At 36.7% G+C, this 18,028-nt stretch overlaps 1 protein-coding gene across 7 annotated transcripts in view; it reads left to right on the forward strand.

Annotated features, from left to right (window-relative positions):
- Positions 1 to 18,028, forward strand: part of cadps2 (Ca++-dependent secretion activator 2) — a 156,149-nt gene that overhangs the window by 83,811 nt on the left and 54,310 nt on the right. For all 7 annotated transcript variants that reach the window (XM_082159265.1, XM_082159262.1, XM_082159261.1 and 4 more), the window contains 5 exons: positions 6,176 to 6,256; positions 7,658 to 7,888; positions 8,158 to 8,279; positions 14,990 to 15,101; positions 15,540 to 15,679. In XM_082159265.1, the coding sequence (XP_082015391.1) occupies positions 6,176 to 6,256; positions 7,658 to 7,888; positions 8,158 to 8,279; positions 14,990 to 15,101; positions 15,540 to 15,679 (686 nt within the window). The remainder of the gene's footprint in view (positions 1 to 6,175; positions 6,257 to 7,657; positions 7,889 to 8,157; positions 8,280 to 14,989; positions 15,102 to 15,539; positions 15,680 to 18,028) is intronic.

The following is an 18,028-nucleotide window of genomic DNA, read 5'->3' on the forward strand; positions in this document are numbered from 1 at the left end:
CTAGCTTAGCTTAGCATAATGAATGGAATCCTTTGTTGCCAGCTAGCATGTCCTGAGTAAAAGTGATATAAAAAAAAAAAAAAAACACCTAATTACTTCTTGTGGCCTGCGTATTCACAACGAGTACAAATAGCGATGCAGATTAACACTAGACGATTTCCTATGCAGATATTGACTTGGGACTATATTAGGGGGAAGCACAGGCGAAGTACTGCTACTTGGGCGCAGAGATATCACGCCCAAGTAGCAGTGCTTCGCCTGTGCTTCCCCCTAATATAGTCCTTAATATATAAGTCAATATCTGCCTAGGAAATCGCCTAGTGTTAATCTGCATCGCTATTTGTACTTGTTGTGAATACGCAGGCCACAAGAAGTAATTAGGTAGGGTTTTTTTTATTTTTAATATCACTTTTATTCAGGACATGCTAGCTGGCAACAAAGGACTATTGGTTTAAAGTCATTATTAAACTTTCCATAATGAATGGAAATTCATTATGCTAAGCTAAGCTCACGCCGACCCTGTCAAACTAAAACAATGCATGCACTGAGACAAAAATGCATTTGCCCACCTATCTAAATGTGGGAAAGAAGGTGAATAAGCCCTATTTCAAAAAACGGTGGAGTGTTCCTTTAAGTCAGTGACAATTTGTCAGTGTTAATGCTGGTAACTTTGTACGTAAGAAAAGCACAATAAAGAATTGGTAAAAAAAAAAAGAGCTGGGCAATAGTATAGTTACATTTAATGAAAAAAAAGAAAAAGAAATGTAGATGAACAAAGGTTTTACGGGTTTGGAACGACATGAGTGCGAGTAATTAATGACAAATTTCATTTATTGAGTGAATTAACCTTTTAACATGATGTCAGTATTCCATTTTTTAATTATTACGGCTATCATCACTACTGGTATATTGAAGTCAAGAGTTTTGAATCGATTCATTGAAATAAACTGTTTCACAGAACTTGATAGTTGTTGATCAGTCCTTTAAGCTACTGAAGCTTAAATAAGAGATGCTATTAAAACAGAAAATGAAAGCTAGTATTAACAACCAAGTAAAAAGCACAGTTCTTTGATCTTTTCATCCAGCACAATCATTAAGAAATGGTTTGTGAATATTCAATAAAGTGGCCAGAAAGCAGTTTCCAGTTTCCTGCGAGAATCTGTGTGACTGGAGACGGCTGCCTTTTAATTGGTTTGCTAATTAAGATGAGGGGGGGGGGGGGGGGGTAAAGAAATCTCGGGGAAGATTAGAGCGTGACAGTGGCATGTTTCTCTCCAGGCTGGTGACGTCTTTCATTAGGGCACCCCTAAGGCTTGTTGTCATAGAAATTGTTGCCAAACTAACCAAAATAGAGCAGCTAAAGAAAAGTGAACCAGTTGGTAACACGGCAACAGAAAAGAATCTGGTGTGCATATGTGTGTGGCTCTGGGGAGGCGATGCGTTCTCCTCAAACGAAGCCATTTTAATGCATTATGAACACAAACCTGCTGTGCTGTGCCGCTGGTATATATCAGTGGGATGTCCGTGCCGCTGTCCGTGTTTTGGCAGTTTTATTATTCTTTCTTTAGCCACTGTTTGCGTCATTGTGCTGGAAAATGGCTGATGTGGTCATTCTGGCTGTCAAAACCAGCAATTCATGACAGAATTATCTGCTCGACTGGGGACATTTCTAACTTTCAAGCTGCCAATCATAATAGATTTCCAAAGCTTACTGTATTGAGGCAAGAAAAACATAAATTGTCAGCACTCGGACATGACAATTATAAATAAAATGACTAATATTATCTTAGCATCTGTTTTAAATTAATTTAAATGATTTGAATTAAAAATGTAATTACAAAAATGACAAATTATTAAAGTACAATTATTGTTTGTTCTGACTACTACTAGTGCTACTATTACTACAATAATTATAAATATTATAATTCCATCCATCCATCCTAGCATCTGTTTTTAATGAATTAATGGATCATATTACATCTAAAAATTAAATTGATTAAAATGATGTAAATGAAACACAAATTTGCAAAAATGAAATTTCAAATAATGTTTGTTGTTGTTAATAATATTAACAATAATAATAATTAAATTATATTATACTTTTATATTTTAATTATTTAATGCATAATTTTACAATTTGTTTTAGTTTAATTGAATTAACATTTTAATTAAATTTTTTTCTTCAAATTTTGCAAATTTGTATTATTATTTCTGATTTCATAGTAGCTCAATTTGATATTCCTGCACATCAATTAAGAGCAAGTCATTAAGAATATTAATTACATTAGCAGATCTTCGAGATTATTAGGATATTAAATTAATCTTGTGGTATTCTGTGGAAGTAACAGATGGGTAATTTCATCAGAACCTTTTGTATCTCACCAAGTGAAGCTGAAGCAGAATCTGATTGTCCCTGATCCTCAAGTCCAGCCTTATCTTAATTAAATGTCACATTTTTCCAGTGTGCATTCAGACATATACAGTAGCACACAGTCTAAATAGTGTGCTGAGAGCAAACACCAGAGTTATTAGTCACTAATTGGTTATAAATAAGCTATGAATGTTGTTGGTTATGTGATTTTACACAGGCCTTAATTACCTGTCTGAAATAGATGGCACCGTTAATTCTTAATTAGTGGCCAGTATCCACTAATTCCCTTAGAATGTTCTTTTAATTATGCGCTTCTGCATATATTGCTCACTAAATAAATAATATTCTTCAAACCTGACAGATATGAAGACCTCTGCGGTAAAACCAAACCCATGGGCATGTGTGCATTTACTGTATTATTTCCGCTGTAGCCATCAAAGTGAAAATATTGTTCACAATTCCCAGAAAACTGTAGCCATTATCACATGATTACTTGATCCCACCCTGACCTTGACCTCCTGTTGTTGGTGGGGTCATTAGGTATATTATTAGTGGATTTTAACTGTGGTTTTCATCCCTGTGATGCTCTCATTACTTCCTGTACGTTTCACGGGTGCACTTTCTTTAACACGCGTCGGCCTCTTACCATCTGCGTAGATGTGGCTAACTACATCATTAAGGCCTCCCACATGTGACCAGACCAGTGCCGGGCTGACAGGAGGCCTTCATCTGGTCTGCTTTCTCCCACACGCTCCTTATGTGAGATTTTGAGGCGTTTGTTGATTTGCATATGTTAATAGAATGAGTCGATAATGAACGTTGATGCGATGGGAGCAGTAGATCGGCTCAGCAAAGCATGGCAGACATCACCCGGCCTCATTACAGAGAGTGTCACACTGCTTCACTCAAACAATATCCTGATAAAACCAGATCTTTGCATGTTCTTCTGCTGTTTAGATCAGTGTTTTTGATGTAACATCTGAAATCTAATCTAAACAGTTGAAACATATTGTGTACACAGTGTAAATTTTCCATCTATGGGATTATCTGAAGAAAATGTAAATGCCATTTGACCGTTGAAAATCCTTGGTTGATTTTTTGGATGGTTGCTAGGTTGTTGTGGGCACTTTATATTGTGATCTGGGTGGTTACTTAGTGGTTGCTTGGGTGTTGTGAATGGTTTCAATTGGGTTCTGGGGGGTTACTATGGTGTTCTGGATGGTTTATAGGTTGTGGGTGGTTGCTAGGGTGTTGTGAGTGGTTTATAGGTGATTGCTAGGGTGTTGTGAGTGGTTTATAGGTGATTGCTAGGGTGTTGTGGGTGATTTATAGAGTGCAGGTGGTTACTTTGGTTGTAATGCATCTTCTAAAGTGTTCTGGGTAGTTAATATGTGGTTTCTAGGGTGTTGTGGTGGTTAATAAGCAGCCTGCCAAGGTGTTCAGGGTGGTTGCTATTGTATTAGTTTTTGCCACGGATGGTTGCTAAGGTTTTCTGGTTGGTTTATAGAGTGTTGTGGGTGGTTTATACAGTCATGTGAAAAAGGAAGTACACCCTTTTGAATTCAATGGCTTTACGTATCAGGACATAATAAAAAATAAAAGTTTTGGCAGTTTGCTGGTCTAAAGCTATCAGGTTTGTGTTACCACAATGCCAAGGAGGAAAGACATCAGAAAGGTCTGATATTAGAAAGGCAATTATTGCAGCCCTTCGATCTAGGAAGGGTTATAAGGCCATTTCCAAACAATTTGAAGTCCATCATTATACCATGAGGAAGATTATTCACAAGTGGAAAACATTCAAAACAGTTGCCAATCTTCCCAGGAGTGGACATCCCAGCAAATTCACCCCAAGATCAGACCGTGCAAAACCCAAGAACTACCTCAATCTCTACAGGCCTCAGTTAACATGTTAAATGTTAAAGTTAATGTCAACAATTAGAAAAAGACTGAACAAGTATGGCATGTTTGGAAGGGTTGCCAGGAGAAAGCTGTTCTGTTCACAGCAGCACGGCTTAGGTTTGCAAAGTTGCATCTGAACAAACCACAAGACTTCTGGAACAATGGCCATGTTTGGCCATAATGCACAGCGCCAAGTTAGGCGAAAATATCAGCACAAACACCTCATACCAACGGTCAAGCATAGTGGTGGAGGGGTGATGATTTGGGCATGTTTTGCAGCCACAGGTATGGGGCACCTTGCAGTCATTTCAGGCATAATATGCAGGCATACCAAAGTATTCTAGAGTCAGAAGTGAGGCCATTTGTCCGACAGCTAAAGCTTGGCTGAAATTGGGTCATGCAACAGGACAATCATCCCAAACACCAGCAAATGACTGAAAAAGAATTTAATCTAGGTGTTGCAATGGCCCAGTCAAAGTCTAGACCTCAAACTGATTGAAAATGTTGTGGCGGGACCTTAAGATAGCTGTGTATAAACAAATGCCTGCAAACCTCAATGAACTGAAGAAACGTTATAAAGAAGAGTTGGCTAAAATTCCTCCACAATAATGTGAGAGACAGAAAATTATTATTTCAAGTTATTGCTGCTAAAGGTGGTTCTACAAGCTAATAAATCATGGGTTGTACTTAGTTTTTCACACTTGGCTTTTATATTTTGTCCTAGTTTTTGTTAAGTGATGGCACAGTGTAATATGTCATGTGTTGTTCATCTGAGGTTGTATTTACCCAATTTTAAGACGTGCTAAAGACCAGTAGATTTTCTTATTATGTCCTGATATGTAAAACCATAGAATTCAAAAGGGTGTACTCTCTTTTTCACATGACTTTAGGTGGTTGCTAGTGTGTTCATACGTCATACGCCCGCAGTGAACACTTATATCTGAAAAATCGAACAGTTACTAGGGGGTCGCTAGGGCTTTCTGAGTGGTTTATAGAGTGTGGGTGGTTACTAGGGTGTTCTGAGGGTTACTAGGTGGTTGCTAGGGCTTTCTGAGTGGTTTATAGACTGTGGGTGGTTACTAGGGTGTTTGGGGGTTACTCTGTGGTTAATAGGGTGTTATGGGTGGTTTATAGAGTGTGGGTGGCTACTAGGTGGTTCCTATGGTGTTCTGGGGGTTACTAAGTGGTTACTAGGGTGTTCTTGGTTGTTAGCGTGTTGCAGGTGCTTTATAGTGTGATCATTCATACTGGATCTGCAGTGCAAACTGCACTGGTCTAGTTATCTAATACTTTGTTCAAATCACCAAGTATGAGCCCTTGCAAGTGCCACTTAATAAAAAACTAAAAAAAACTTTCTGAGCGAACTAGTATGGTGCAGTAATAGTGCAGCGTGAAATGGGAGCGGAGTCAACCCTACTGCCGCCGCAGGGAGAAGAGCTTATCAAGTGGAAACAGTGCTACGGTGGGGGTGGTGTGTGTGTGTGTGTGTGTGTGTGTGCGTGTGCGTGTGCGTGAAACAGAGAGATTTCCCACTCATGGAGAGGAAACCCTGCCTTGACAGCATGCCAGCAGTGCTGTGTGGGTGTATTTGTGTGCCACTTTGTGTGTGTGTGTGTTTCACACTCCAAAAACGTTTCATTTGAGGGCATGCCAGAGCCGCTCAGTGACCAGATAAAGACATTAAACGTTTTTATGATCTCATATTTCCTCGGTATGGCCTGTCCAAGTAGCGCCGCAGCTTCATGAGGCTCAAAAGAGATTACATGACTAATCATGGTAGTTATTAAGCTCATCTTTCCTGTCTTTTCACCACGGTCAGCTTTGATCTATCCAGATCTACCTGTGGGTTATGGGTTTAGTAAACCGTGTCGAATAGATAAGCTTTGTCTTCTGTTCCCCGGGCAGCTGGACAATGTGGACGAGCAGGCGGCACAGATCCGCAGAGAGCTGGACGGGCGACTGCAGCTCGCCGAGAAAATAGCCAGAGTAAGAAACCTTTATCTGCTTCTATCTTTACAGTGAAAACACCAACAGATTGCTGTATTTATATTTGTTTGATTTGCAGACAAATGACTACGATTCGGTTCTTCTTGAGTCCATCAGAAGCATTTGCAAAAGTCTCAAACTAGCCATTTTGAGTCAGACTCAGTGAATCATTCATAGTCATTACGGAATGAATGAATGAGAATCTTTATTTTATTTTATTTTTTTATAAATGGGAATAAAAAAAAATGTTATTAAAAAAAATAAAAAAATAAAAAAATTATTAGTTATGCTATTTTGGGGGACTCGGTCAGTGAATCATTCAGAGCAATATGGAGAAAGTAAGTAAATTAATAAGAAAAAAAGAATACAATTAAATGTAATGTGTAAATGTAAAAATATATAATTAGTTATGCTGTTTTGGGGGACTCAGTGAATCATTCAGAGCAATGTGGAGAAAGTAAGTAAATTAATAAAAAAAAGAATAAAATTAAATGTAATAAAAAACCTGACATTTTAGCAAAAAATATTAATAGTTATGCTATTTTTTAGCATATTGTGAAGTAAGTCAGGATTAAATAAAAAATAACATAATAAAAATAAATAAATAATATTTTTTTTTTTTTAAATTGCAACAAATAAAAAAACACTTTTAGTCTGACTTTTTTTTTAACGTATTTTGGACTAAGATAGTCATATTGTGGACTCAGTAAGTGTGTCATTCAGAGCCATTATAGAATAAATGATAAACATTACATAAAAAAGAAGAAGACATTTTTTATTTATTTATTTATTTATTTATTTATTTATTTATTTATTTATTTATTTATTTATTTATTTCAAAAATACTATTGAATAGTATAACCAGTGTTTCCCAACCATGCTCCTGGAGGCACACCCAATTTGCATACTATACGTCCTAAATAGTATTCGAAATTAGAATTACTGCGTCCCAAATCAAAGTATGTTTTTAACACTTTTTTTATCCATGTTTGTAGTTCTAATCGATTCCTCGTCTAACTCGCAATGGGTTGTGGACAATATTAGCCGTCAGAGTGTGCAAGGATCCGCACTTCGGATTCTAACCGGAAAAACGTAGACCATCCGGGTATCTTTAAAATACTAATTTCAACTATGATTTGGGATGCACTAATTCTAATTTCAAATGCTATTTAGGATGAATAGTATGTGAATTGGGACCAGAAATATATGGGTCAGATAAGGGATATGATGTGCCTCCAGGAACAGGGTTGGGAAACACTGGGTTAGGCTATTCTTCAGATTATTGTGGAGCAATCAGTCATAATGTGATATGAGTGAGTGAATGAATAAATAAACAGTTAGTTAGCATATTGAGTACCTGACAGTAACAATGTTCATTCTGTTTTATTCTGCATCCAATAGGAGAGGAAGTTCCCGAAGTTTATTTCCAAAGACATGGAGATGATGTACGTGGAGGAGCTCAGGTCATCCGTTAACCTGCTGATGGCTAACCTGGAGAGCCAGCCTGTGGCCAAAGACTTCAAGCCCAAAATCAAGCCCAAACTCACACCCATGAACAGCTTCCTGGACATCGGCGACGAGAACGACTTACCCCTCTCCAAATCTGACGTGGTGCTGTCATTTAGTCTGGAGGTAGAGACTGATAAGGATGCCATCAATCATTACTTTACACATCACCACAGTGGTTGTGACGGTTTTTATTTTGCAAGTCTTACATGCATCACATTACACAGCTACAAAACATTAGAATGGTTCCAGTAGGGATTTTCAAAACTAAATTTTTTCATAATAGATCAATCATTGGTTTAGTTAAACAACTAGTTGCCAAAAAAGTAATCTAAATCTAAATTAAGTTGAATTGTCGCTCAGTCTGATGGTGTGGTCTCGTGACTTTTGGTCAGATTGTGATCATAGAGGTGCAGGGGCTGAAATCCGTTGCTCCTAACCGAATTGTGTACTGCACCATGGAGGTGGAGGGAGGAGAGAAGCTCCAGACGGATCAGGCCGAAGCCTCCAGACCACAGTGAGTATGGTGTTCTCAACGCCTCTACAAATTTTGCTTTGCATCACAGGAATATATTACATTTTACAATATATTCAAATACTGTAGCAAAAACTGCTATTTTAAATTGTACTGTTAAATGTACTGCTTATAGAATTTTTCACAGTATTGCCATTTTTAATGTACTTTTAGACTGTAATGGAAAGTAAGGTCAGCAAATCCAAAGGTCAATCCTCAAACTGGGTCATGCAAGGTCGAGATAGTCAAAAATCCAATATCATATCCAGTAATATACCATAAATGAAAAATAAAGGTCAAATACAAGACTTCATGAAGATAGACAGCTTTATTTCTCACAATGTGACTTTAAATCTCACAGTTGTGGCTTTATTTATCATAATTGCTACTTTAAATCTTGTAAATGTGACTTTATACCTCACAATGTGAGATGTATTTCTGAATCTCTTATTTTATTTATTAACTTTATCTTATCTCACCCTCAACGGCTTTATTCTTTATTCTGAAATTGAAATGGTGAAACCAAACAATAGAGTGCTAGTGTTTTCTGGTAAGGGCTCCCTCTGGTGGTTGGGAGTTGCTTTATCAGAAACAGATGCAAGTCCAAGTGCCAGTTACAACCTTTTTTATATAAAATGTTCCTACATGTTTTTCAAATAGTGTTTTAAATGTCTCTTTGTTAACCGCATGTTTTAACTGAAAGCATTTCCTACACAGTCATTCATTATTCAGATGTAAACAATGTGCCAATCTCTAACCTCTTTAAGGTCACTGCTCTGTTTTTTTCTATAGTACGCTGAATTACAAATCTGTTAAGAACATCTCACACTTGTTTTTTATCTTGAAACCTTGAGCATGAAAGTCCCTCTTATCTCATCAGCTCACCATTAGCGTAGTGACTTGTTTTGACACTGAAAATATGCCAGCTGCGCAGCTCTGAAGAGAACCCTGAATGACACTCTTTCTGTATTTTATTAAGGCAAGGTAAATATGGTAAAAAAAAAAAAAAGTATATATCACCTTACTTCACCAGTTGATTGATTACATTAATAATTGCAAAAAATTTTTTTTAATTACAAGTGCAAATGAGGCGTTATCTAATTAAATATGCACTAATTTGCATACATTTCTTGAACAAAAATCTAAACATTAGCTGAAGCCAGGTTCAAAATTCGTGTTTCTTTATTTATATATATATATATATATATATATATATATATACTGTATTAGTCAAAGGTTTTTACAGAGGGGATTTTCTCTTTTTATCACTCCATAAATCTGAAAGTACTGTCAACAGCAAAAAAGAAATACATTTTCACTGTTTTTTTAGGCATAAAATGTTGTATAAAATCAGGAATATTATATATGATCAAACCTCTCTGTGAAAAAAACACTCAGAATATAGATGAGAATAAAACGGTTAAGTTTGGTGTATGTAAGTGCTAGTGGAAATTTCTGGCTCAATGTAGGAGGAAAAACTCATTTTAAAGGAATTGGCCTTATATACTGTATATATATATATACTGTAATTGAAATCTACAGATGCAAATAGATAAAGTGCTCTAAAAGCTACAGTTAAAAGTATATTTTGGATGTTTTCTTTCCACTAGTCTGAAAAACACTTTATGAAAAGCCAAAAAGACCAAAATCTCAAAATTGACAGATGCATAAAACCCCCCACTGTTTTTGCCTGTAGTGTCTCGCCTTAAGCAAAACAGATAAAAAAAAAAAAGTAGGTCCTATATCAATTTTGCAACTTTTTTTCCCTTCATTGCAGAGAAAACTAGAGAAAAAAAAGTTGGGCTTTGTCTTTATACGCAATGACGAGACACTTAAGAACAGAACATTTCAATGTGCAGTTTGAGAATTTTTAGGAAACAAAAACAAACGAATCATTTTCCCCATTGAACAGCCCTAGAGATTGCAGACTCCACTAGCCAGTGTACTAACTAACTAGTAGCTGAATGAGACACACCCTAGAAATTGGATTGAATGTGAATTTCAATCACAATGTTTACTTAGGAGCTTGGACTGTTATTCCAATCAATACAGAGTCAGTCAATACTTCTCTCCCTCATTTTTGGATTTCATCTTATTGGTTTTAGTTTATTAGGTTTTATATTTGTTGTTTGTTGAGTAGTTGTGGAGTTATTGTGTATTTATAGATGCGGTTACTTTAATTTAGTTAGTAAATGGTGTTCTCAGTATTTTATTTTTGATTGTACTTTGATTGCTGACTTGAACTGATTGCTACTTTGACCAGTTAAATGCAGGAGTCTTTTTCTCCGAGAGCTCTTGAATCAATCTCACCTCCAGGAGTTCCAGTATGGGCACGACATGACAAGGAGGAGGAATTCATCAAGCCTAGATGAGCTTTTCTCGCTCTCTGTGAAAGGCAGGTGGCCTTTAAGAATGTAGCGTTGCTTGGAAATATGACTCAGATCACACTCATTTGGCCAGTTATCCAGCAAGATATTCTAAACGGATGCAAGGAACGCAAAGTCTTGAAGAAATGGCCCATCGATGAACAGCTTGAGATTCGATGTTGCTCCTAATTTTGTTAGAAGCAATGTGGGTCTTTTTTGTGTGGATTTTGCTATATCCACCAAAACTGTATGTGTATACGTTTATATATGTACATGTATGTATGTATATGTGTATGTGTGTGTGTGTGTATGTATATGTATATATATATATATATATATTAGGGGTGGAAATCTTTTGGTACCTTTTCTAATCAATTCTTGAGGTCACAATTCGATTGAAAATCGATTCTCGGTTTTTCTTCGATTCGATAAATGCAAAGATTTGATTCTAGTTGACTGTTTTGTGTTACTTCTCCTATTTGACTGCGGTAAATGGTTTAATAGGCCTTGAAGAAAACAATCCCTCTGAATTAAATGTGAACCTTGAAATTTAGTTAGTTTTCCTTCCCATTTCGGTCAACCCAATATTATAAAACAAATGCCATTAATAATAAATATTTATACTTTTATTTTTACCGCTTGTCATGATCATTTTATATGATCATATATATATATAGATAGATAGATAGATATATATATATATATATATATATATATATATATATATATATATATATATATATATATATATATATATATATATATATATAGTTATATATATATATATATATATATATATAGTTATATATATATATATATATATATATATATATATATATATATATATATATATAGTTATATATAGTTATATATATATATATTTTCCTCTAGCGGGCACTTTCACTTTTAATCTCATCAAGGTGAATGAGTGGCTTGTGAGATGATTTTGGTGTGTTATTGTCTGCCAGTCATGTGGTTATATCTGCTAATGCTCACATTTGACCTGACAGTGTGACGTTAATTATCACAGAGGATTCAGATCTTGCTGATCTATAGATTCATGCATGTGGCCATTTATGTTAAAAGGGTCATATCATGAAAAATATACTGAAAAATTCCTCAAAATCATGTAAAACTAAATTACAATGTTGACTTTATCAGTGAAGGACGAAACTCCTTTAATGTAACGAGTATTCCAAGTGGAAGTCCTATGTTGGAGTTAAATTAGAATTACATTTTAATCTGGCCAGGGTCATTTCCTGGAAATGTGATTACAGAGAATGTGGCAAGGCATTATTTTAAGGCATTAGATGTTTATTTGAGGTCTTTTATTGGCTTTTTGCACATAGCCTACAAATGAAAGCGTAATGAGACAAATTTTCTTCAAATTGTTTTTACTTGTTTGTTTTTTAAAGACTTTGAATGCTGCTTTTCTTTCTTTTTTAAATAGCTTTTCCTTGCAGAACTGAAAGATTAAACTCTCCACTGCAGATCTCTTGAGTTTTAAAGATGATTATTCTCAGTGGCTGGTTTTGTCGACATGAGTGTGTTGCTCACAAATGCGACTAAATTAAGAAAATCCTTTTAATGTGAATTATGAATTGCATCACTGAACTGCTTTTTATGAGATGCAAAGAACTGTTGTTTTGTTGCCTTGGCAACAGTTTGCTTATTAAATGGTCCTCTTTTCTTGGTTTGGGGCTTCATACAGCCTCTAGGTGGTGAGAGGTCAATTTTAGACCAGTAACAAAAACAGACCTCCCAAAATATCTTTCCACTGAATTAACTCCCCAAGGCGGTTTTGGGCTTTAGATAATGTCAATAAGAGTGAAGACAAAAGGATCTCCTCTGTCATTGTCAATGGCAAATGCTGAATCCCATTGAGATGGATGGGAAGGCTAATAGATAGCATTGTCCAGATACTGCACACATCCTTGGTAACATCATAAGGCTCATAGACACCCAGCCGAGGTTCACACAGAGGCTCAGATACCGAGACTGTCTAACCAGACTGTGATTCAGCTCTATGACTCAGTGTTTGCTATAGACACAGTCTAGACTAGCTGTGAAAAGTGTATGAGTGTGCTGAATCTTGATTAAGGAGTTAATGCCTAATTTGATTTAAGAGATTAATTCGTTCTGCTCAAGTGTATAGTTTCTTCATCAATATATTCAGATCTCATATGCTATAAGCTCAAGCTCAACCAAGTTGAGCCTCAACCAAGCTCAACCAAGCCTCGGTTTAGTTCTTATACTATAGAGAAAACATGCTTGGCTTGCCATATGACATACAGAACGCTGTCTGTGGGAAGAACTGAATTAGATGTGGGAGCCGACTCCTACAGTCAGTTTGACATAAGCATCTGTTGGCCCGCTTGAGAGAGAGAGTCAGTTGGATTGCGTTATTGTGTGTTTACTCAAATATAGATATACAGTATGTCTGTATTTTATGGTGATCCTATCTCAGAAACTCACACATAGACACACACTCACAAGCTGATATGCAAACATGCCATACTTGAAGACGACTCTTAGTCATGCTCTGCCAACTTCTCTGAAAGTCTTGCTTTTAGAGTCAAATTTTGTTTTGTTTTTTGGAGTCAAGATGTGTTTGGTTTGTGTGTTTTTTTTTTTGGTTTAGTTTTTTTTTCAAAGTCTTGCCTTTTGGAGTCAAGTTATGTTTTTAGAGTCAAAATCTGTTTGTTTTTTTGGTCATGCTTTTAGAGTCTCCAAAGAGCAGAGTTTGGAGTCAGTTTTTGTTTTTTAAGTTGCTTTTGAAGTCAAGTCATGTTCGAGTCATAATTAGTTTTTAAGCCTTTTGATGTGATGTTTTTGAGTCTAGTTTTGGTGTCGAGTGTTGTTTTGGAGTGAAAATTCGTTTTTTTTTGTCTCGCTTTAGGGGTCAAGTCATGTTTTTGGGACAAAATTGTTTTAATGTTTTGGCTAAATAGTCAAGTTATGTTTGTAAGTCTTGTTTTTAAAGTCAAGACTTGTTTTAAAGTTCATTTTAAAATGTATTTAAATAGATTTTTTTGAAGTCATGTATTCTGAGTAAAAATTTGTTCTTAAGTCTTGTCTTTGAAGTTAAAGCTGCAGTCCGTAACTTTTTTTGGGTTAAAAATAATCCAAAATAATTTTTTGAGCAAGTACCCAGCCAGTGTTCAAAACGATCTGCTGGCCTTAGCTCGATTCAAAACGATAAGCTTGTAATAATGTATTTAATTCCAGTGGTACTGGTGGATTTCCACGGGAAATTTGAGCATGTCTTTGCGTCATTACGTCACATAAAGAAGGTGTCTCAGCTAGTAGGCTATATTGCGTGTGAGGATGTTGGAGGTTGAGATTTATAGCCTTTTCTCACAGCACTAGATATAATTAAACTTAGCAATTTGATGGTGGATCCAGAAAGGTTCAAACGACAATCACCAGTGACAACTGGAGATTCACCCGTTGTAAATATTTGACGTGATATGATAAGTGATCGTTAAATTTAATCAGCGTGATTTACTTCAATGCTTTTATTCCCTTAGTTGGTCAGAACAAAAGTGGATGTTACTTACTTGTTCAGATTACATTTTCCGATGAAAACATGTTGGTCATACTTCCAAAAAGTAGAATCTGTGATTGCGAATGACAGTCTCCACACCGGCGCGGTGACAGACAGCCGCACATTCTCCTCAAAACATTGTATTCATCCGCGCTGTGCCGTGCCGAGGCACAACCCACGTAAAGTTGATAATTCCGCGAATAACTGCAATTGCAGATTTCTAACAGAGATGGCGACAAAGAGGGAAAACTACAGACTGCAGCTTTAAGTCACGTTTTAAAGTTTTGTTTTTGATGTCAAGTTGTGTTTTATGTATTGCTTTTGGAGTAAAGTCATGTTTCTGAAATTGAAATTTGTTTTTATGTTGTGCTTTTGGAGTCTTTTTAAGTCAAGCCTTACATCTAGAGTCATGTTTTTAAGTGTAGCCTTTGGATTCAAGACTTATTTTAAGTCTTGCTTTAAGAGTGAGGCTTCAAGCATCAGCTCACCCCCAAATTAGTTTAATTTTGAGACAGGAATATACATGTTTGAATGCAGATTACTTCCATTTTACAAACAAAACATTTTATTTTACTATTTAATTTGAACCTTATGAATATCATACTTGTTTAACATTGAATAAACAGTGTAAACACTTGTTTTCTAACAAAAACAAATAGATACTTTACCATCCCACATACTAATTTAATCAAACAAAGACATGAAATATTCAGCAGGCACTCCATTGTGGGTCTGGAGAAGTGGTTAATGCAAAATGAAGTCTCCTATTGTGACGGCTGATTTGTTTTCTTCTGCCACAGGTGGGGCACACAAGGAGATTTCACCACCACACACCCCCTGCCCGCGGTCAAAGTCAAACTCTTCACCGAAAGCACTGGAGTCCTGGCTCTGGAGGACAAAGAGCTGGGCAGGGTGAGACAAGTGTGTGTCTGTCTGTCCATCCACCACTGAGGTTTACAGCAAGCTTCCTCTGCGTTCGATCTCCACAATGTGCTCAATAATTAGCCGATGTTGCGGGAACAGATGTTCCGCACTCAGTGTGTGAACCGTGACGTGCGTGCACATGTGTCCGTATGTGTGCGAGGGGAAAGTGAGCTACAGGCGAGGGAAATCTCTAGTCATTAGGGCTCACGCTCCCACAGTAACAGATGGAGACTCCCCATTAGAGACTCGCACCAAACAGACTGCACCTCCTCCATCCGTTTTCTCCTGCCGTCTCTCTCTCTCCGATAGTAACCCTCTTTTTCTCTCGTCTCCCGTCATCCCCTTCACACCTATTTCTCCAGCTGCCCATCCAGGTGTATCAGTCCTAATCATTTCTCTTTTTTTTTTCTCTCTCGTTCTGTCTAGGTGGTCCTTCACCCCACCACAAACGGGCCCAAAACGGCAGAGTTTCACAAGATGGTAGTGCCTAAGAACAGCCAAGATGTGGATCTGAAAATCAAACTGGCGGTCCGCATGGACAAGCCCCCCAACATGAAGCATAGCGGGTACGTCAATAATGATGCTCATATTCTGACCTCCAGGATCTGAATATGTTCTTGCTTGTTTATATTATATAAGACATGAGGGAAAAACAATGCACACTTTAGAACTATAAAGAAATTCCACGGATAAATTACATTTATTTAATAATATAAGGGTCTTTTTTCACATGGGGGGAATAATCTGTATTATTATATAAATATAGAATGGATAAGTCCTTAGGTAAACTTGTAATGATAATATATTTACTGTATATAATTTGTTTAGCATTTGTTTGAAAAACCCCAAACCCATTCAGCTCAAAGCAAGTTTACATGAATGAGTTACATTGGGAAAAGCGTGATTATAGTGCCATCTTGTGTCTGGTGATTGTATATTTCAGTTCTTGTGAGTCCCCCTTAATGTCACACATTAAGTTTACTTGGACTTCCAGGAGTCTCTCAGGAAATGGTATCTTGTCTGACACACTGACACTCCCAAGATTATTCATAAAATCCCCAAAACTAGCTCTATCTACCCCCTTTCACACGGATATTCCGGAAAATACATATTATTTGTCCTAGGATGGTTTGATTTTGGTTCGTTCACACTGCCAGTGATTTTCTGGAATCTGTACATGAGTTCACACACATCCTGTAAAGATCTGTGACATCGATATGACATACAGTGCCCTCCACAATTATTGAACCCCCTGGTAAATATGATCAAAATTGGCTGCAAAAAATAAATCTGCATCGATTATCCTTGTGATCTTTCATTCAAAAAATTTGCAAAATTCTAACCTTTCATTGAAGTAAAAGAATTGAAAGTGGGGGGAAATCACATTATGAAATAAATGTTTTTCTCCAAAACACGTTGGCCACAATTATTGAAACCCTTTTATTAAATAGTTTTTGCAATCTCCTTTTGCCAAGATAACAGCTCTGAGTCTTCTCCTATAATGCCTGATGAGTTTGGAGAACACCTGACAAGAGATCAGAGATCATTCCTCCACACAGAATCTCTCCAGATCCTTCAGATTCCCAGATCCATGTTGGTGCTTCTCCTCTTCAGTTCACTCCACTCATCAGGTCAGGGGACTGGGACGGTCATGGCAGAAGCTTCATTTTGTGCTCCACAACAAATTTTTGTTTTGATTTTGATGTTTGTTTTGGATCGTTGTCCTGAAGGAAGATCCAACCACGGCCCATTATAAGATTTCTAGCAGAAAGCATCAGGTTTTGATTTTTTATCTGTTGATATTTGATAGAATCCACAATGCCATGTATCTGAACAAGAAGTCCAGGACCTCCAGCAGAAAAATATGCCCACAACATTAAAGATCCAATGGTATATTAAATTGTACACATGGGGTACTTTTTATCCTTGTGTTCACCAAACCCATCTAGTGTGTTTGCTGCCAAAAAGCTCTGTTTTAGTCTCATCTGACCACAGAACCCTGTGTTGTTTGAAGATCCAGTCGTGTCTGACAATTAAATTTGCTGGAATTTGTTTTTGGATGAGCGAGGAGTTTTTTTTTTAAAGCCTCCCAAACAACATGTGGGGATGTAGGGGTTGTTTGATAATTTTTTTTTTAGGCTTTCTGACCCTAAGACTCAACTAATCTCTGCAATTCTCCATCTGTGATCCTTGGAGAGTCTTTGGCCACTCAAACTTTCATACTCGCCGTGCATTAAGACAGTATAGACACACGTCCTTTTCCTGGCAGATTCATAACATCTTTAGTTGGTTATAACTTCTTAATTATTGCCCTGATGGTCAAAATGGGGATTTTCAATTCTTTAGCTACTGTCTTACAGCCACTTTCTAGTTTGTGATGCTCAACAATCTTTTGCTACGCATCAGAACTATATTCTGTGGTTTTACTCATTGTGATGGATGATTAAGGGGATTTGGCCTTTGTGTTTCCTCATATTTAAACTCCTGTGAAACACGAAGTCATAGCTGGACAGTTTCATGTTCCTAGTCCCCCTGGTGTACTAAAAAAGGTAAATATTAATGGGAATATACTTCAGAGATATTTTACTCGTAAAAAATTCTAGGGGTTTCAATAATTGTGGCCAACGTGTTTTGGAGAAAAACATTTATTTCATAATGTGATTTCCCCCCACTTTCAATTCTTTTACTTCAATGAAAAGTTAGAATTTTGCACATTTTTTGAATGAAAGATCACAAGGATAATCGATGCAGATTTATTTTTTACAGCCAATTTTGATCATATTTACCAGGGGGTTCAATAATTGTGGAGGGCACTGTATAATGTCTCCGCTTATGTCTTAAGATTGCTTATGATCTGCGATTTCTCTCCAAGCCACGCTTGTGCGTTTTTTTTTTCCTGATTCGATCATAAACTA

This window comes from Leuciscus leuciscus, assembly GCF_965113295.1.
Source record: "Leuciscus leuciscus genome assembly, chromosome: 25".
NCBI classification, from domain to species: Eukaryota; Metazoa; Chordata; class Actinopteri; order Cypriniformes; family Leuciscidae; genus Leuciscus; species Leuciscus leuciscus.